We start from the raw sequence: 20,901 nt of genomic DNA on the forward strand, positions 1-20,901 counted from the left end.
AGGGTTTAAATAGTTCACACAGCAGGGGCATGAACTGGATCAATGCAGGATGGAGAGCACAGACCATTTTGCCTGTCTTCAGTTCTGATGACATCAGTGAGTAATGCTTCAGTGAACTGCAAATGACATTAATTTTTATGTATTGGTTTGTTTATGCTACAGACTTCATATATGGTTGTCAGCGCTTGTGACTGGTTTGGTGGTAGTTTCTCTCCCCCTGCCCCCCGTACTGAAGCCGTCAAAAAGTCTGGGGTTTATTCTGTGAGGTGCAGGCAAGCCCAATGTTTAGGAATGAATATATTTGTTTTATTGATTACGTTCTACATGGAAATATTTACATGGTTCCCATAGTGCGATGCTACTTTCTTTAGCCCTCATGTTCCTAGTTGGAGGCTTTCATCACAGTGTGTGCAACAAGACATATACACATAAATTACTGAATTATTATTATTATTTCTATAGGTTGCTAGAGAAGCCACAGTGGCAGGATCTTCTTCCATGCAAGCTGGGAATATGGTTCTGTTTGACAGTAAAAGCACTGCCTCAGCTATTTCAGGTAAAAATGCAGAGTTGTGTGTTTCCTTTTGTAGTTTTGGAAACGGTTCCACTTTTCGTTTAATTCTCCCACAGAACAGCATTTGGTTTTATTTTTAGGAGTCTTCTGCCTTTGGCCAAGTAACTATTTTGAGCCCAGAGAATGTTTCATAGTTGTAAAAACAGTGGAGCCCCAATGGTTCCCATATAGGAATGATAAACACTGAATCATTGAGAGCTTGGCTAAATAAATGGAAAAGGAGGGGCAAGCGTCACTCCTAAAATGAGACTTCTGAATCAGCAGCAGTGTGTTGAAAGACTTGCCATGTATATTGGACCCTAAAGCATTAAAATATGAGTAATTGCTCATATTTTATAGCATTGGTATATGAGTAATAAAAATACATAAATGTGAGCAGTAATAATTCAGGTTTCAAAAGTGGGAAAGCAAAGTATTATTTAAAAAGAGCGCATTTATTGTCATTACCTTGGATTTTCTTCTTCCTCTTTACCAGAGTACAAATTTAATAAATTATTTGAATGTCTTAATGCCTCAAACTGTACATTATCCCTGAGTTAGGGAGATGTTCAGAACCCTATTTAGCATAGTCTGCTGAAGTGTGTCTGTGTGTGTTCCTAAGACTTATAATTGGTTCTTGGCCAGTGTTATAAAACAGTACTGTACAGTATTACAAGATTGTTGCATTTGTGGTCAATTTATTAAGAAATTTATTAAATTTGGTTGAGGTGAGAAAGCAACACTTCTGTTGCCTAAGGTATCATTGTACAAGATCTCCTTTAATAGCTTATTAAGGCATTTTAATTTTACACACACTTCTCTGTATTTGGTATAGACCATGCAGAGCAAGACAGGTTAAGCGTCAAATCTGCCCATCATTAGCAACCTATTAACCCAGACCTTGATACTGTGCCGGTATCTACATGGATAACAGAGCTCTTACAGGCTGTGCTAGTGCTGGCAGATTTAAATTAAAAGCTAAGAGGACAAAGCAAAGCAGTAGAGGAGAAAGTTTTTAGCCACTAAATCTCCCATGTATGCAATGGATAGTTTAGAGCTTGTGTGTGACTGCAAAGCCTCCAGAGAGATGGAGGACTTGGTGGATCAAGTCCATTCATCCCTTTGCTAGATAGACAAGCTCATGAAGAAACTGCTGGTTCCTGGTAGGGCTTGAAACAGCTATGTCTAGTTGGAAAGCCCCTCTTGTCTCCTGCTTCTGATTTTGTGAGCAAGTGAGAACAGGCTCTTTGACTGGTCCATGATGCATATCTTCTAGCTGGGGATTCTATTTTGACTTGTCTGCAATTGAGAAAAAGTGTTGATAAGCACCACCACAATGTTGGCCTTCTAGTGTTGCCTTCCAGTATAGATCATACTGGGGATGTGTTGCAGAGACTGCTTAGTGGATAAGGAAGTTTGGTTAGAGGAGTATGGCAAGCTTCAGGGCCTGCATGGTGCAGGTTGAGGTGCGTGTGAAAACCATTTTTGTACTGGCTCTCTGGGTCCAACATGAGGAGTTTGGAATTCTGGATCTCTTAAATTCCTCCTTGCCCTTAGTGCTGGTAAATGCAAGACCGGTGAGTAGATAATTTTGCCTCCAACCTAGTTGGATGAGATAAGTAGACCTATACTAGCCTAACTTGTGTCCACGATCAACTTTGGCCAGAGAGATATGAGGTAGAGATGGTCACAATGCATTTTGCCTACTCTATCTTGTACTGGTAGACTGGTCTTGATTGGTTGCCCTGGTGTTGGATACCAGGGACTAATTTGGGATATTTCCGGCTACGTAGCACTCTTTTAGCTGGTGCGATCATCTTGAGATTGCTGTTTGAGATGCGCTGAGAATTGTAATGGGTCAGTATTGCCGCTATAAAAATGAATGTACTGCCAAGAATGTTGTTTTTGTTTCAATCATTACAAATTTTGGATAAAATGGACTGTTTCAAGAAGTGGCAGAGAGATATTTCAAGATTTGTCTGGCAGGGCAAGAAGCCCAGAATAAAATTTAAAATACTAACTGATGCAAAGGAAAGGGGTGGATTTGCCCTGCCAGACCTTAAGCTTTACTATGAATCAGCCGCATTTTGCTGGCTGAAAGAATGGCTGCTTCTTGAGAACACAGACATTTTGGATCTAGAAGGTTTTAATAACGTATTTGGGTGGCATGCATATTTGTGGTATGATAAGGTCAAAGCACATAAAGCATTTTAAAATCATATTGTTAGGAAAGCGTTGTTTAATGTCTGGATAAGATATAAAGATCTACTTGAAAGTAAAACCCCAAGGTGGTTGTCACCGATGGAAGCGAAGGCTCAGAAAAAGCTCAATATGGAGGCCAAATGGCCGAAATATTGGGAGATTTTGGAACAAGAAGGAGATAAATTGAAATTGCAGAGCTATGAGAGACTAAAAGATAAAGTGCGAGATTGGCTTCATTATTATCAAATAAGGGAGGCTTACAATCTAGATAAGAAAGTTGGCTTCCAGGTAGAAAAATCAAAATTGGAAACAGAACTGTTAGATCCCAAAACTAAGATACTATCAAGAATGTATAACTTGCTGTTGGAATGGAATACTCAGGATGAAATAGTGAAATCTGCTATGATAAAATGGGCACAAGATGTTGGACATAACATTATGTTTGCTGACTGGGAAAAGTTATGGACCACAGGTATGAAATTTACGGCATGTAATGCCTTAAGAGAGAATATTATGAAAATGATTTACAGGTGGTACATGACACCAGTCAAGCTTGCAAAAATATACCATTTGCCCGATAATAAGTGTTGGAAATGTAAAGAAAATGAAGGTACATTCTTTCACCTTTGGTGGACATGCCCAAGGATTAAGGCTTTCTGGGAGATGATCTATAATGAAATGAAAAAGGTATTTAAATATACCTTTCTGAAGAAACCAGAGGCCTTTCTCCTGGGCATGGTCGGCCAATTGGTGTTAAAGAAGGATAGAACTTTCTTTATGTATGCAACAACAGCAGCAGCAAGAATACTCATCGCAAAGTATTGGAAGACACAAGATCTACCCACCCGGGAAGAATGGCAGATGAAAGTGATGGACTACATGGAACTGGCGGAAATGACTGGCAGAATCCGAGACCAGGGAGAAGAGTCGGTAGAAGAAGATTGGAAGAAATTTAAAGACTACTTACAGAAACACTGTAAAATTAAAGAATGCTAGAGGGATGCTGGAATGAAGTTATGTGGTTTTAGCAATAATGCCATAAAGGAGTATGTAAAAATGGATTGATAACAGTTGAAAATGTAAGGCCATAATATATTAAGATAAAATATTAAGATAAAAGTAAAAAGGGTAAGGATTTGCTGAAACAACTATTGAACTAGAATACAAAAAAGGGAGGTATGAGGAGGTCAAGGAAATAAGCAAATGAAAGATAAGAAATTGAAAGACTGATTTGTTTTTGAATTGTTTTTTTATTGTTCTGTACTTTGTATGTTTTTTGTTTCTTTTTATTTTTTCTTTTCCTTTTTTCTATTTTGTAATATCTTTGAAACTTTAATAAAGATTATTTGGAAAAAAGAGAGAATTGTAATGGGTCACTCCAGTATACATGCTCAGACCTCCTTGTCTGGTGCAGTTCATGACACTTTGTTGCAGTTGTGGAGCTATGCCAGTTTGTATTGGGCCTTGCACATGTAGAACATCATGTCCTGGATTTGCTGTTCTAAGCTGGACAAGAATCTGTTGACTGGGGTAGTAAGGATGGTCTACATTTGAAATGTTATGGATTCTTCAGGTTTACAGAATCAGAATGCAGCAAAGGAGGTAATGAGAAATTCTGGAGAGAGGCCACATCTTGGTCATTATATGGCATAACTGTGCACTGGTGTGACCCCCCCCCCAAGTACCCTCTCTTTCTCTTTTCCTCCCCCGTCCCAGATCTCAGCTCTATAATTTGCTGAAGAGCTGGGATACATGGTACTTTGCAACCTGCTGCATTAGATGAATATATCTTGCTAAGTTCTCCTAGTCGATGTGTAGGCTCTTAGGCTCTGATGGATGGTGATGCAACTTGAGTTTTCCATGACAGTTTTGCACGATTCTTTCCTGGCAGACTTGCTCATGTATTTCCCAATTACCACAGTAAGATACTGCTGTTCAGTCAGAATCTATATGAGAAATGTTGAAAACAGCCTCTTCTCTAGTAGCTTGTTTGCATTTGATTTGGGTTCCCTCAGCGATGTTGATGGTGCTGAGAGTTGTGGAGGCTGTTGCATGCTGTTTGGACTCATGGGGAAGACCAGTCTGACCAGACAGTGGTCATCTGGTTAGAAACATAAGTGCCTTGTTGAAAGAAGTTTCCTCCTGCTTAAAGGATAAGGTGGAAAATTGGAAATGTGAGCTCAGCTTTGTGGGAACAGGCACATGATGATGTTTAAATACTGTTCAGTGTTGATATGAATAAATGGTAGTCATTTGCAGCCTTAGGAATAGGTGTCATCAGTATGCTAGTGTCACCCATCTCTTACTTTCCTGCAACTCAGTTCTGCCCTTAGCCAGTGTAGGAGGTGATAGTTGGGTGGAGGAGGATGAATTCACTAGGCCCAATGCAAGGTGTGAGTTAAAGCCTTTTGAAGCCCTTTATGGTCTGAGACATTCCCACCTTAAGAGCTAACTCCCTCTGTACCAGCCCCTGAACCACTTGCATTTGGCAAGCCGGGTCTTGCTCCATATATTCTTATAACATGAGATTAGGACATCTACTGCTAGGAGCAGGACCTTGATAGTAGTGGCCACAAGGTTATAGAATACCTTTTTGTTGAAGTTAAAGGATTTTCCCTCCTCCATCTCTACATTTTGATTTTTTTGGGGGGAAATGTATTGATCACTATTTTGATATTTTTTTTTAGACCTCTTTATTTTGGCAAATCTGCTTGATTTGACTTTTGTCAAGGAGAGAGTGGATTTGTTATTGAAGAAAATTTTTAAAAATTATTACAGTGGTACCTCGTGTTACGTACCATCCCCCTTATGAATGCTGCGGGTTACACACTCCGGTAACCCGGAAGTATATGCCCCTTGTTGCGACCTTTGCCCTGGGATGCGAGCGGAAGTTGTGCTCCAGTGGTGTGGCAGCAGCAAGAGCCGCCATTAGAGAAAGCGCACCTAATGTTAGGAGCGGTTTCCTGTTACGAACGGACCTCCGTAACGGATTAAGTATGTAAGACGAGGTACCACTGTACAGCGTTTTGTTTTTACCTGTATTAAGCTTCTTCCAGCACAGCAAAAGAAGCACTTCACTGTTTGTTTAAGACAGTAAAATTTGCAATGGTGAGAGAGGTTGGAGTGTATTTTTTCCCATTGATTGGGAGGATGTTTGTTACTCCCTATGCCTGATGGAAGCAGAATAAGGATGGAAACTACATTCTGCAGCAGAGAAAGCTTTCAAAGGCTAAACCCCACGCAGAGAGTTTTTGTAGTTTATCCTCAAGGTTACAAAGGCAGCGATGATAGCAGCAAGATTCCAGTCTTCAACATGAGGAGCAGGCTGTTGTAGCCAATGTTGTAGATAAAGGGGGCTCCTAGCAGCTAAAGCCGTGTGCTCCCAAGAAATCAGTCATGCACTGGGGCAAAGCACAAAATAACAAGCGTTATTTACCATGCCTAAGCTCACCCCTCATTAAAGCACATTTGTGTGGGTTGAGGAGTGCAAGGTTACCTCCTTCCTTCAAAGTTCTAAGCAGCTGAATTGGTTTTCTTCTGACTGTTAAAGAACAGAGATGATTCTTTGTTCTTGAAACCAAGCAATGAGTTTCCTCCCTCCCCTGCCTCTCCCTGTCCAATTAAAACTATGTTTTGACTGTGATTTGGTTCTAGAGGTCTCCTGCAAGAGTGGAAGTTGCCTCTGCTTGTTCATGGGTGATGTTTTCTCTTTCAAGACCCATCATGCCACTTCGTGCCATTCTGAAAGGCTTCCCTGGAATGGCTTTGCATGCATGGGGGGCTGTGTGGGGAGGACCAACATACAGGGCTGAAGCAGAATTGGGCGTTGGTAACAGTGGTAACAGTCACCCACACCTACCCCTTGTGTTTGAGCAGAAGCGCTTTCCATTTAACTCAGGATTGTTGTTTTTAGGGGGAGGTCTTTGGATCCAATCCTCTATCTTGTTTAATATAACATAAAAGAAATGTGAGTGGCAGGATATCCATTTACATGAATCACGTTGCAAAGCTGCTACCCGCATCTGATTGTCATTTATCCAACTGCACATTTTTTCATTGCTCCTGCCCCTTTTCTTTTCCCCCTAACTGGGGGTTGCGGGGGGGTGGGGGGAGGAAGGAGGAATACACGAAGGCACTTAAAATAATTAAGGTAGTTCTTTACTTGAGAAAACTGCTTTGTATGCATGTCCACAGGTTAGCCATTGTCATTTTTACTGTTCTCTGCTATGCCAGCTGTTCTCTGTTCTCTAGAGTTGGAAGAAAAATGGTGTGCAGGTTTCAAAGCATAATTTTTTGAGAGCTTTATTTTTAATTATTTTGTGGAGGATGGGGAGGAGGTAGATTAAGATGGATTTCTGATGCGCAGGGAACTGATGTGTACGTTTAACAAGTGGGGGGGGGGCAGCTGAAGTGCCATTTAGGCACGCTTCCAAATCTTTGCCTCTCAAATGAAGGCGTCTGCAAGTCTTCCTTGCACTGGGATCTCGGGAGGGCATCTCAGGTGCACTGATCTCTCTGCGCATGAGATTTGCAAATAGTGGCACTGGAGGTCTTTCTCTGCAACCTTTCTTTTGTTTAATTTAGATGCTGAGGTTTGAACCTGGAACAGGGGTAGGCAACCTAAGGTCCGTGGGCCGGATGCGGCCCAATCACTTTCTAAATCCGCCCCGCAGATGGTCCGGGAATCAGTGTGTTTTTACATGAGTAGAATGTGTCATTTTATTTAAAATGCATCTCTGGGTTATTTATGGGGCATAGGAATTCGTTCATTATTTTTTTCCCAAAATATAGTCCGGCCCACCACATGCTCTGAGGGACAGTGGACCGGCCCAGGGCTGAAAAAGGTTGCTGACCCCTGACCTGGAAGCATTTCCTGGCAAAGCTCTGCTATGAATCTCTGGCCTCTAGAATAGGAGTGGCCAACCTTTGGCCCTCCCGGTGGTGCTGAACTACAACTCCCATCATGCTTAGCCTTTAGCCATGGTGGCGGGAGCTGATGTGAGTTGGAGTCCCAGCAATCTCTGAAGAGCCAAAGGTGCAGGAACTTGGTGCAGGGAAATGACGTTTCCCCGCTCTGTGATGTGTTGATCAGCTGTCCTGCCATGTCCTGTGTAGAATCCCCTCACATAATTTGGATGGCCTTCTATAGGCTAAAGCTACATTGGGGTGGGGGGTGGGGAGAGGAGGTTGGCCTAGCATTCCAAAAGTGTATGCTCTCAATTTTAGTTAATTACAAAAACTGCCTAGATAGCTGACCCAAGGAAGCCAAGCAGGGCAAAGGGAGCAAAAGGATATTTGCAAGGCTGAAGTTGTAAAATTCACCGCCCATCCCCCCTCATCCTCAGATTTGGTGCTTAGGTATAGTCTATTCATAAAGCACCACTAGCTTTACTGTCCATTGAGAAACTGGCAAGCACACTGCAACACATGAGGGGACTTGCAGAGAATTCTTCTGCTGTGCTTTCCAAAAGAGAATTTCCATGGCACTTTCCCAGCCTGAGCTTTCCTTCTCCCCCCTGCATTGCCACAGTGTCTGAGGAGAAGTGGGAAGAATTCAGCATCACACACTTCAGAATCTTCTGTCAGTGCAAGCATTCCAGCTTGCCACACAGAATGACCCCCCTCTTCTCCCCCCCCCCCCGTGGTTCCAGGAGTTCTCATGCCTCCCAACCAATTTTGGGGCACACAGAGGAGAAGGAGAGGGGGAAGCCCCGCTGTCCAACTGGAAGTCTTACTCAGGGCTTTTGCAGATGGGACTTATCTGTTGAATCTCAACCTCTGTTTTGTTGGGAGGGGAGGAACCCCTTTTTTTTACCTTAGTGTCCCTCCTTTGAAGCACCAGTGAAATATCAAGTCCTGCTAAAAACCTGGTACTGTAAAATAAGTCATAGGAAAACGACAAGCTGTTCTGTTGCTGTGTGAGACAACAGTAATACTGCCACATGTTGAGAAGTGAAAATTGTTTGTGAACAACTGAAAAATGTGCATAGTGTTAAGACAGGTTTTATCCTTTTGTGTGCTTTTTAAAATAATAAATCTGTATTAAAAATGCAAATTGATAACAGGTTCTTGATCTCCCCCTTTTAATTGGGGTAGAAAGTAATTTTTTTAAAAAAAATCAGAACAGTTCATTTTGAAAGCAATATATGGGTGATAGAATTGACTTCTACTTCCTGCAGATTTTATACGAAACCATTAAACATTAACTTGAATCCCATAATGCAGAGTTAGTGTTATTGCTCACAAAGGCTGCAGTCCTTAGCACTTCAAAGCAAGGGCCATTGACTTCATTGGGGCTTGTTTCCAAATAAGCCCAGTTAAAATTGGGTTGAAAGTCCATTAAAGAGCCTGGTGAACCAGAAGTGGACTTGTTTAAAGGAAACCAGTGCAAACTGAGAATCTAAAACAGAACACAGCTGTTAGTTAGAATGAAATCTGTAATTAACTATCCGTGAGTGTAGTTGCTTCACTAAGAGATGCTCATTGCTTCACTAAAACAAATGTTAAAACTGTGTCTTCCAAGCATGGGTCAGAGGGAGTGACTTTAAAAACTTGGATTTCTGAAGTACTATTGTTTTCCCTTTTTCTTTGGAAGAAGTCTTCATTTGCAAAATGCAAGCTTGCATTCACTTTGCATCAAATTTCTGGATGCCAGCAAAGCTCTACTATGCATCTTTTATTTGGGTTACTACAGTAATGAAGCAGGAAAATTGCTACCTGGTTTCTACAAAAATGATAGGCCTTTAAAAGAAAATGAAGCTGTTGCATTACCTGCAGATCTTCAGCAGTGAGGTCTAGTGAAGACTTGGGGGGAATATACACCAGGAATTTCTTCAAAATTCCCAGTAAAATGAATGGGAGCAATGAAAGAGCATGGCTGTGTAATTCCTGGAGCCAGGGCAGAGTAATTTCCTGGTGGATTTGTGTTGGTAGAAGGCAGTTGCTTCCACTTTATAAAGAGCTGTATAGAATATATAAATATAGCACGGTGTGCTTCCCAAAGCTGTTTCTAATGGTTTTAATTTATTGTTTCACACAATTCTTAGCTGCCTTACAGAAAGGCAGGGTATCCATTCTCTTATAAATTAAAGGATGGAGGTGGGAGAGGTTGGTTTTTGTTTTGTTTTTAAAAAAAGAATAGAACACAATGCACACACCCAAAAAACTCAGGCTTCTATTCGCTAACAGGGAGGACTGGGTTAAACACCCTCAGTTGATTCCATGTAAACCTGAATACATTAATTATTCTTACGCATTTACTAGCTGGATGCTGTTCAAGTCAATGACCTGTAGGTGTTCTAATTTCATGACAACATTGTAATTACTTGGGAAAAACATTAATTCTGGAGATACTCGCCACTGTTCTGGAACAGTTTGCTGTTCTTGTTGTTGCGTTTTTCTTTTTTAAAAAAGGAACAGTCCAGTTAGCCAGCAGTCAGATTGTTGGTTTTGTTTTGTTTTAAAAAAAGAATCTTAAAAAGCTGTTTAAAATGCCTGCGTTTTACATCCTTAGCCATCTATTTGTGTGTTTCGTTTTAATTTACGCCTCTCTTCCTATTGTGATTTGAGGCAGATGGGAGGATTATATCTAAGAAACACATCGAAGGAGGGCCCCCTCAATCGTTACTGTATACTCAAGTAAACAAGGCTATTTTGCAGGGAGTGAATTGTATTTGAGCTTTGTTATTTATTTATTTTTGCAGACCAGTAACTTGAGTTCTGCACTGCGTGAGACAAACCTTTCTACCTTCTGTCTAGCTCAGTGCAGAATTAAGAAGCTGGGGGATTTTATGAAGGGCAGATAATAGTTTTGCTTGAAGTTTGGGTGGTCAACAAGGAATATTGTCAAAGTCGTCACTGGCAGCCTGTGGACCAGAATTGCTTCAGAGGCTAAATCCAAATTTTAATCAAGACTTGGAGGTCATACTTTTTTGTCTATCACTAAATAACACAAAATTGTTTTAAAGGATCAAAATATTACGTATCAGGTTTTATTTTGCATTTAATATCTTTCCTTTGGCATTGGCTAGAAGTAGAACCTGGGAGACAAGAGTTCAGAGGTCACTGGCTGACCTTGAGCCAGTCACTGTCTCTAACCCCAACCTACCTCACAGGGTTGTTGTGATGATAAAATAGGAAAGGAAGAACCCCCACTTTGAGCTCCTTGGAAGAAAAGTGTTACATAAATAAAGTGAAAGAATAACAATAAATAAAAATTATAGAGCTTGATCATCCATGAAAGAGCCAAGCAGTGCAACAAACTTTATTTATTGGTTTATTTATTGCAGTTATACCCCACCTTTTTCTCCAAGGAGCTCAGTGTGGTGTATACACGGTGTTAGAAACTGAGATATGAAAGCTAGGAGCTAAATGGCAGATTAAACCTAGGTTATGGGCACCGCAACGGAGGGTCTAGGCACGGTTTTTTAATAGCAAGAATACAAAGCTGAAAATGAATGAACTGCAGCTAAAACATTGTGTTCATTTTTCACATGGTCTAGTCCTTCCCCTGCCCGCCCGCCCTAATATTCTTAAGAGGGTCTCCAGTCTTCAGAGAGCAGCTGGAAGTGGGGAGGCAGAAAAAGCTCCTCCTTTCATTCCAGTAGTGGCAGTTTTAATCTGAAATCATAGGCACAGTACTGCGTCCAGAGCTCAGAAACTGCTCGCATTAATGAAATTCCCTGTCGCAAAACGTGCCTAGAACAATGGGGGTTTCGAACGCTGGGTGTACATGGTTCTCTTCCTTTCTCCTTTAATCCCTGTGAGGTTGCTTAGTCAGAGAGGCAGTGACTGGCCCAAGGTCCCCCATTGAGCTTCATGGCTGAGTGGGGATTTGAACCCTGATCTCCCAGGTCCTATTCCAACCCTTTAACCCCTACATTACCCTGGCTCTCTATCTCTTATCCATCTCTAACCCAGTATTTTGTACGCCGGTTCTCAACACTGTCTAGGGAAGAGTATTTCGCATCTCCTTGGAATCGTCTGGTGAATAATGTATAAGGCAGCTTCCTAATTCCCTGTGTATATTTTTATATAATATATAAATTCCGATACTTATCCAGAACACAGAGAACATACGTTCTTTTTCCATTTTGGTTGCAAAGTTAGGGTTATAGCTGCTTAGGTTCATTACAATAATTAATATGGATATCATGATATGATGATCCAGTATTAGTTTGTGAGTTCAGAGTCTCAGTAGAGAAGAGACTCCGTATTTTAACTGCCTTCTGCTTGATCAGAAGAAAGTGAAAAGATCCAGCTTCATAAAACAAAAAACCCACATTCTACATTTGGACACGTAACATGCGGTGGTGACCAGTCAAACTATTAAGTGTATCACAATTATTTATTAGTGTTTGCCCGCTTTGACTAATGAAGATTCTGTTTGGTTTCCTCCTCCTTTCTGTCATTCTCATCTGAGTCTCAGTTCCAATTGTTTCATGATTGACACGCCAGCAAGATTGACAGATACCCCTTAGAGTCTGATGTCTGGAGGTCGCATAAGCAATAATAGATTCTGTTCCAGATTTTAGCATCAAATATTGGCTTTCAGTGTCAAAGGGGTTAAAGTTAAATGCTGATTGACTGTGTCTAAGCTGAAGCCACAAGCAAAAAGCATCCATGGGATCTTGGTATTGTGCATTTGATGTAATCTCCGAAACACCATGTGGAAGATTTATAAATGATCACATTTTGGTAAATTACTACTAAGTGAATAAAATGCAACACAATCAGGTGTCCTTGCACATGAGTATGAAATAACTTTGATTGGAAAAGCCAGAATTTATTATATAAGATAGTATCTCTACATTTGTACATGTTTATGTACTTGAATCTGGAAAGGTCAAAATGCATTTAGTTTTGTTTTTTAACTATGTAAAATACAGTGTATTTTTTAAAAGTTTCCTGGGCTATTGCTTATATGTGCACATGATCACTTGATCTCTGAAGCCTCGAGCGTATACAGTGTCTTCATGAGATGAATTTATTGTGTTCACAGATAAGATATTCTGCAGTGGGAACGAACTAGATAGAATATCCCAGTTTATAGCCCATAGCAGCAAAACCTCTAATCCTCAATGGCAGAAACACTTCCCTGTTTTTTACTCCACCTTTACCCCTGCTCTCTGCTGCAAGATTGTCAGGTTAGCCTGACGACACATCGTGCTTGAGCAGTATAAACCAGCATCTATTACGCTAATGCACTTCACAGCCATGGCAAAGGAGTCCACAATGCTTTTGGCTGGCCTTGACAAATGCTCACCTTCTGTGCAACTCTGTGCATCTTTGCTTGGAAACAAGTCCTGCTATGTTCAGTTGGGTGGGCCGGCAAAGCTTTTATTTTATTTAGTTATTTTTAAAACATATGTGTATATATAGATCATTTTTTTAAAAGCAGTTTACAAAAATGCCCACAAGCAAGTCTTAATACAATTTATTTGTAAAGTTTTTAAAATTATTTAATTCTGTAATGTATCTAAAACAGAACAGTTATAACGGATGAAAATTAAAAGTTGAAAAACGAAACTATACAATAGGAACATTGAATGAGTAGTTTCACATAAGTCAAAGTAAAGACTATCAGCATTATCAGATCATGTAGTATCGTTCCTGAGTTTTCAGATCAGAGTTTTCTTTCTCCTAGATGGGCTACCTTCCCAAGTTGACAAGCCCCATTTGCCCCTCACTTCTCTCTACAGCCATAGCTGTCAACTTTTTCCTTTTCTTGCGAAGACTCCTATTTGGAATAAGGGAATTTCCCTTTAAAAAAGGAACCGTTGACAGTTATGCTCTACAGCACATACAGAAACTGCCCTCTTGGCCATTGGACCAACTATTAGTCTCATCCACTCAATATGCCAGAGCCTGTAGTCACATGCTGGGGAAGTCCCTAATTCACCAAGGGCTTGAGACCCATAGGCTACCCTCACTTAGTTTAACTGGCCAGTTGAAGCTGTTTCCCAGGGTGTGTCAGGGGAGGGGTAGTACCTCTGGTGGGAGACAACATCATGCTCTTTCAGGGGTAGTTTGTCCACCTTTGGCCCCCACCCTGCACTTGGCTCTCACCAGTGGCTCCTAGAAGCTGTCAGCATGCAATCAAATTATGTACTTCTGTAAAATACCTCACATTGATCTGTGCAAATAAGCAACTGAGTTGGAATGGTGTCTTGTGGCAGCCATTGATAGCATGCATTTGCACACTGTAGGAAGCCAGCAAGGAACGTAACATTTCAAAATCTGCAAACACAACATTTTTAATGATCTCAATTACATTTTCATGAGCGTTAACATGCTGCTCCAGTGCAACTTCTTCATAGTTCCGCTGTTTTGACTATGTCATGGTGCACAATTGTCATTCATGCTGTTTTCTCTCATGTGTAATGAGTGTCACTATTTTAAATATTTGATTGAGTCAGCACAAGAATACCCACCCTCACCCAAAGTGATTAATTGATGGGGCTTGAATTTAATCATATAAAATGGTGTCATTGCAGCCAGCTGTTTTGAGATGCTAATATCACTACATTTCTTTTAAAGGATGCCAGACAACTGTATGTAGAGTATAAAGAAGCAAAAATGAAGGAGAAAGAAGAGGCCCTGGCTAGAGCTGAACTGGAAACACTTCAGAGTAAGTTTTTATTTTTATTCACAGTCTTGATTACATATACCAATATATGACTGATGGCGGGGTGGTGTAAGATCACAGTTTTTCTCTCACAAATGTGTTCTCTGTGTTGCAGCAACTGCAGAAAACAGGATTGCTCTGAACCGACTTCACTGTAGTACGAAGTTGCTGCATAATAACATTTTGATTTCTGAATTCTCTGTAGAAATTTTAATGCATGCAAACGAATTGGTTGAGTAACAAATAACGTTGGGCAGAAATGCGATAGAAATACTAATAATTTGCAAGAGAAAATACCTAAGAAGTCTGCAGTGAAATAGCAGACACCGAGAGCCTGCCTTGGTTTTGTGGCTGCCTGGAAATAATTCAAATAATTGGTGGTGCATTTATAGCAGTTCCAAATTGGTTTGACTTCTAAGTATTCTAAAATGCACTCAAAATTATATGCACCTGCAGAAATTGTAGATGCAAAACTTATGAGGCAAAGCTGTGACCCCTTTGATATTTTGAATTAGAACTTGGAGAGACAACTCTCCTGACTGCTTAATAAGCATGATTAACTGTGATATATAACTTACCATCCCATTAGGAAAAGCTGTGACTAATTTACTTTTTTCATTACAACCCACACATTTTACAAATTCCGAGTTTTCAATATTCCTGTGTATATTATTACCTTTGTGTGCTATTATACACTTTCCAGTTTGCTTCATTTTATGTCCGTATTTTGACCCTGGAAAATACCTGTTTTCATCCTTTTCTGTTATAGGACAAACATTATGCAAAGTAACTTCAAATTGTAGCTGTCTAGTTAGCACTGTCCTGTGTGGCTTTCCCCCACAAAAAGTGAATGTTAATGTTTTTGTCCTGTATATAGTATAAAGTAGGACATGAGGTTGATTTATTTAGAGGGATTTGCACTGGAGTCTGAGATAGCTTTAATTGGGTTAATGATGCTTATTATCTCAGCTGATAATGATAAAACAAATTGCATGGCATATCTTATTTATGTAATTACACAATCCCACCCAATTTTCCTCCAAGGAGCTCCGAATGGCTTACATATGACTCCCACAAACCCATTTTATCCTCACAAGAACCCTGTGAGGTTGGTTAGATGGAGGGATGAGTGCTGAAAGGTCATTCTGTGTCAGCTTCATGCCTGAGTGGGGCTTTGGGCTTAGTCTGACAATCGAGCCACTGAGCCACATTGGCGGTCACTGCCAACTGTTTGAAAAGAACACTGGAAGAATGTGGATTCTTTAAAGCTTTTATTTAGAATTACTTTAAAAATCTTAGCCGTTTAATTTACACATTTTCATATTATGGGTTTAAAACTTTTATAAACTGAAAATCCCTAAATGCCCATTCCATTTATCCCTGCCTTCAGCTGTAAAGTGTATATCATGCTTCATATTGAGCTATAGAATCCATTTACAGTGGTACATCCGGTTGCGGACAGGATCCGTTCCGGAGCTCCGGTCAGATCCCGAGGTTTCCGCAACCGGTGGGACCGCTTCTGTGCATGCAGTAGAGCGCTTCTGTGCATGCACGCATGGCAAAACACTTCCAGGCTTGCCGCTTCCGTAACCCAAAGTTTACGTTACCCAAGGGTAATGTAAGCCAAGGTGCTATTGTATATCTCTTACTGTGAAGCCTATTTAGAGTGAATCCTGCTCTGAACCTGAAAACCCATCCTGTGTTGTGTTGCTTGGGTATACTAGACCAGAGCATTATAGAATGGCTGTGTTTGGACATAACACTAAACTAGAGTTTCGCATTATGTGAACCTTGGGCTTGTGAATTCTCTTCCTCTGGCAGGTTGTGAGGAGGAGCTTCTGATTTCAGTTAACTGCATTGTGATGCGTGGTATGCTTACCCTGGCAAATTCTGGTTAGTCTTAACTATGGCTTAGGGAAACAAGCCAACTTCAAACTAACTTCATTTCTTGGTCCTCCAAACAGTGGGACTAACCACACTTCCGGGTTCAAACATACCCGACAAATTGTGGTTAGTTGAAAATGGAAGCAAAGGTTTTCAATATTTTGGGAAGTGGAGAGGGAGCACCCAGGTCTGAGTCTCATGCACATAACACAAAACTATGGTTTAATGTTACGTCCAAAGACATCCATTGTTGTGTCATATATTAAAAGCTCTGTGTGCATCTCATTCATATATATATATATATATTTGCATTAATTACACATGGGAGGGAGTTTTTGATTATTCTGTTCTGATGATTGCTGCAAACTTGCCTGAGGACCATGTTTGAAAGGCTAGGTATAAGAATACTTAACATTTTTAAGGTGGTTTTGAGTGCTTCACACTCTTCTCAGACGTTACCTTCTTATCAAACCTTACAGTAATCCAGTAAAGATACATCTAAATTAATTCCATACTGCGGTTGGTAGATGTGTGTGAGTAAGACAACTAGATAGTTAGCTCTTGCCTTGATTCTCAGATAAATGACAATTTGCAAACGTTCATGATGTGGTATTATTTTATTATCAAATGAGTGGTAATTGCAGGTATCAAGCTGTAAAAGAGAAAGTACAAATAAGCAATTTAACAATAAGCTGCCTCCCAGTTTTTCATCGTGTGAAAAGCTGTTGTGATATAAAAGAATGCTGCCATGGTTCCAAGAAAATTTGCTGTGAAACATTAACTCCCAAAAAGCACATTGCAAATCAAGGTACGAGGACTTTGACTATTCTAGTGAAATAAGCCCTCTGATCATTAAGGGAGCAATCCTAAGGCAAGATCCACTGGAAGGAACAGCTTAGGAGGCAACGGGTCTCTGGCTCAGCTGGCTGATTCTGGGCTCAGCTCGCATTAATTCTCCAACCCTGGCTTGGCTGAGGATATGCTGGCATAACTTGCTGAGTTGGATGAGCCAAAACTGACTAAGCTGAAGCCAGTACAGTTGTACCTTGGAAGTCAAACAGCTTAGTTCTTGAACGTTTTGGCTCCCGAATGATCAAAACCTGGAAGTGACTGTTCCGGTTTTCGAACGTTCTTTTGGAAGCTGAATGTCCTATGGGGTTTTCGCGGCTTCCAGTTGGCTGCAGGAGCTTCCTGCAGCCTATCAGAAGCCACGCTTGAGTTTCCGAACATTTTGGAAGTTGAACGGACTTCCAAACAGATTCCGTTTGACTTCCAAGGTGCGACTGTATAAGTCCTAAAAAGAGAGCATTCTGGGAGCATGGCATGGCAGCACCAAAGAGAGCCCATTCCTAAGGCCGTTCAGCTCAGACTTGTGAACTAGCGTCCTGGCATAAAACACTATTTTAAAGGCTTGTTTTCTATCTGCCAGGCTTAGGCAGAGAAGCAGCAGCATTCCCACTGCTGAACAGGGTTTGGTTCTGGTTACACCGGCTTAAGTTACCCCAGCTTGCTTTACGCCAGCTTCTTGTGTGTAGGATTGCTCCCTGCATGTCTAAAATCCAAGTTGTAACCTCTTTTTTTGCAGCTGTGATCTATAAGCGTGACAACAGCTTTATAAAATGTGGGTGCAATAGGTGTTTAAATCATGCTTCTGGGCAGAGTTTGTGATTGTAGGTCTAATTTTGTTTTGCAGAGGAAAAGAAGCCCAAAGTCAAGAAACCAAAATCTGAATTTCCTGTATACACTGTGGCAGAGACAAATGCATTTATACCATCATATGATCATGGCGCTTCAATTGAAGAGGTTGAAGAACAGTTGGATGATTGGTTGGAGGAAAGGAACAAATCGCTAAAAAGGAAGGCAAGCATATCTATTTTTCTAAAAATTAAATAAAATGTTTCAAGTCCAGGCAAGAAATGGATTGCTCAACACTGTCTTGCCTTTCTGGACAAATCAATAAATACCAATAAAATAACAACAACAACATCTTCAGTAAAATAGTCTTAAAATTAGCAATTGAAAAACAAGAACAGCCCCCTCAAATATTTTATTAGGGTGGGGCCAAAGGGACCTTGGCCCCTAGGAGTTGGCCCCTATGTGGCCATCCCATCGTTGCTAGTGTCAGGAAGTGTCTGCACCAATCTCCCCCCCCCCAGGAGTAATAAATTGTGAGAGCAGTTGCTTTAAGTTTTGCAGTCATACTCCTGATTACTGAGATCATGCTTGCCAGGCAAGGGAGGGACACAAAGAAATGGTTTCTGCTTTCCGGGGGTGGGCGGGGGCGGCAAATGCGCTGATGGAACTAATTGCCATTGAACTGAGTTCGTTTTAATCGTCGGGGAAAAGGCACTTAAACCCCAGTCCTATGCATTGTTTTGTTTTGTTATCTGGACTTGCGATTGTATTCGTTGTTGCATACTATATCTACATGTTCATTCGCCCACTGTTAAGAGTGTTGCACTTTAATGCATGCAAATTCTCTCCTTGTGTATGAAAATCCATGCATGTTCTTGTGAGATTGGCTGTGCAAATGTAATTTCCCCCCTTTTCTTTCTCTCTCTCTCTCTCTCTCTCTCTCTCTCTCTCTCTCTTTTAAATAACCTGATATACACATCAGGAAATGGGACTGGTTTGCTCCAATAAGAGCTTGTTCCATTGGTCCTTATGGCAGCTGTGTGCTAAATGTTCAAAGTTTAAATTTTTCAGTTTTCTGTATTCTGCAGTGCTTACATTAGATTTCCTCTTGTAAAGTTTTGTGGGTCGGAGGAGGGTCCTTGGCAGGGAGGAAGTGCAAGAGTGAGTGGTTTGTTTGACATTAGAACAAAAAACTCTTCAAAGTGGGCATTACTAAGACATGAAAGACAGATGGATTCGTAGGTGTGTGGCTCTACATGAGCCTAATAAGGCAATTGTGATTGGCAGCAATTCATTTACCGCACATTGAGGAAGTGAGTCTTGGGCACGGCAGGGAAGCAAAAGTGACCATTATCTTGGATTTGCAGAGCGTATTGCCAGTTACCAATGCATGAAGGAAGCCCAAAATTTTACACATTTTAGAAACCTTCTAATGAACCATGTGATTTTTGTTGAGGGCTTTATAAGACTGTGGCATCTGCTGCTTTCCAGTGACCAGTGTTGCTCATCTGCAAAATGGAAACCTATTGAAATTCAAATTCATTTAAATGTGTGTGCATATCCCACCAAGTTCTACTCTGAGAAGGCCCACTGAAATTAATGGACCTGAGTTAGTCATGGCTATTAATTTCACTGTGTCTACTCATGAGTATGACTACGACTGGATGCAGCCCATGGTCAAACACCTGCGGTTGGTGGTCTAAGGGGACAGCTCTTTGCTTTTATGTGAAACACGCAAGAATCTCTTGGCAGAGCTTGCTTGTTCCTCCACATCATATTTTCTCGTTCGTTTAAATACGTTCGAGTTGCTGGCATCGTCACAGAAATAGCAATCAAAACAGTGAGAATGTGTTCAGCTTGAATCAGGTTTGCCAAAACATGCTCCCTCTCTTCTCTGACTCCAGTTAATAATATGGTGGGTCCTTAGATGGACAGCGGGAAGGTATACAATTAAATGGCAACAGAGTAATATGATAGGTGTCTTAATAGTATAGACAGAGCAACAAACCCATTTGATGAAGCAGGCAATACAATGACATTTATATCTCTAAGTATCCCTTAAACCCTAGCAACAGCCTTTCCACAATACCATTCAAAGAGAAACCTGGCCGCAGATAAATACTAAGTAGAAGCTCACTCCAAACAAGGTGAGCTGCCTGTCCTTGCCTTCTCTGAACCAGAGCTAAAGAAAATCCCAAAGTAATTGTCTAGTGCGCTCACAGCAGAGGAAACAAAATTGTACGTTATCAGACTTCCCCAAAACAATACATTACCCTAGAAGAAGCATCTTGCAAAACGAAATCATTTCTAGTTCACCGTCAATGTGTTCAGTTTGTTACAGCTCTTGTCTCACTTACCCTCTCAAAAGGGTGTCATTGTCGCTTGCGAGGGAAGTTGCTTGTTTTTGAAAAGAGTGGGTTATTCAGAAATGTCTAAAATTAAGCCAAGTCCAAATAATTTTTTTTAACAGATTATGAAAAAGTGAAATGCTTAGAGAGAAGGCATCCTTTCACCGATATACATGTAACATATCTCCTTCCTCTCTGCAATACTTGCATTAACTAGCATAGCTCGGTTGGTAGAGCACGAGACTCTTATTCTCAGGGTTGTGAATTCAAGCCCTGTGTTGGGCAAAAGATTCCTTAATTGCAGGTGGTTGGACTAGATGGGCATCGTGGTCCCTTCCAACTCTACAATTCTATGATTCTATGAAAATGTTCAGTGTGAAACCTGTCAAACATGAATAGACATGCTCAGCACGTAGGATAGGATATTCAGGCATGGCCAGAAATTGATAACTCAAAGGAATTGTTAGTTAATGAATATCTAGACCTCAACTTTTGTAGGACAGAGCAAACTGAAATTCCTAAATAACTGTCTGTGGGTTATTTTTAGCCAAAAGTTTTTGTATAGTCTAAAGGTTGAGCCAAGTTTCAAACAATAGTGAGCCATCTGCATATTCCTGCATTGCAGACTAGATGGCCATTGGGGTCCCTTGCAA

General features: G+C 40.8%; 1 protein-coding gene across 3 annotated transcripts in view; it reads left to right on the forward strand.

Annotated features, from left to right (window-relative positions):
- Positions 1–20,901, forward strand: part of DNAJC1 (DnaJ heat shock protein family (Hsp40) member C1) — a 119,022-nt gene that overhangs the window by 73,114 nt on the left and 25,007 nt on the right. For all 3 annotated transcript variants that reach the window (XM_053410430.1, XM_053410428.1, XM_053410427.1), the window contains 3 exons: positions 463–556; positions 14,294–14,384; positions 17,959–18,125. In XM_053410430.1, coding sequence (XP_053266405.1) covers positions 463–556; positions 14,294–14,384; positions 17,959–18,125 — 352 coding nt within the window. The remainder of the gene's footprint in view (positions 1–462; positions 557–14,293; positions 14,385–17,958; positions 18,126–20,901) is intronic.

Source organism: Podarcis raffonei, chromosome 12 (assembly GCF_027172205.1).
Source record: "Podarcis raffonei isolate rPodRaf1 chromosome 12, rPodRaf1.pri, whole genome shotgun sequence".
NCBI lineage: Eukaryota > Metazoa > Chordata > Lepidosauria > Squamata > Lacertidae > Podarcis > Podarcis raffonei.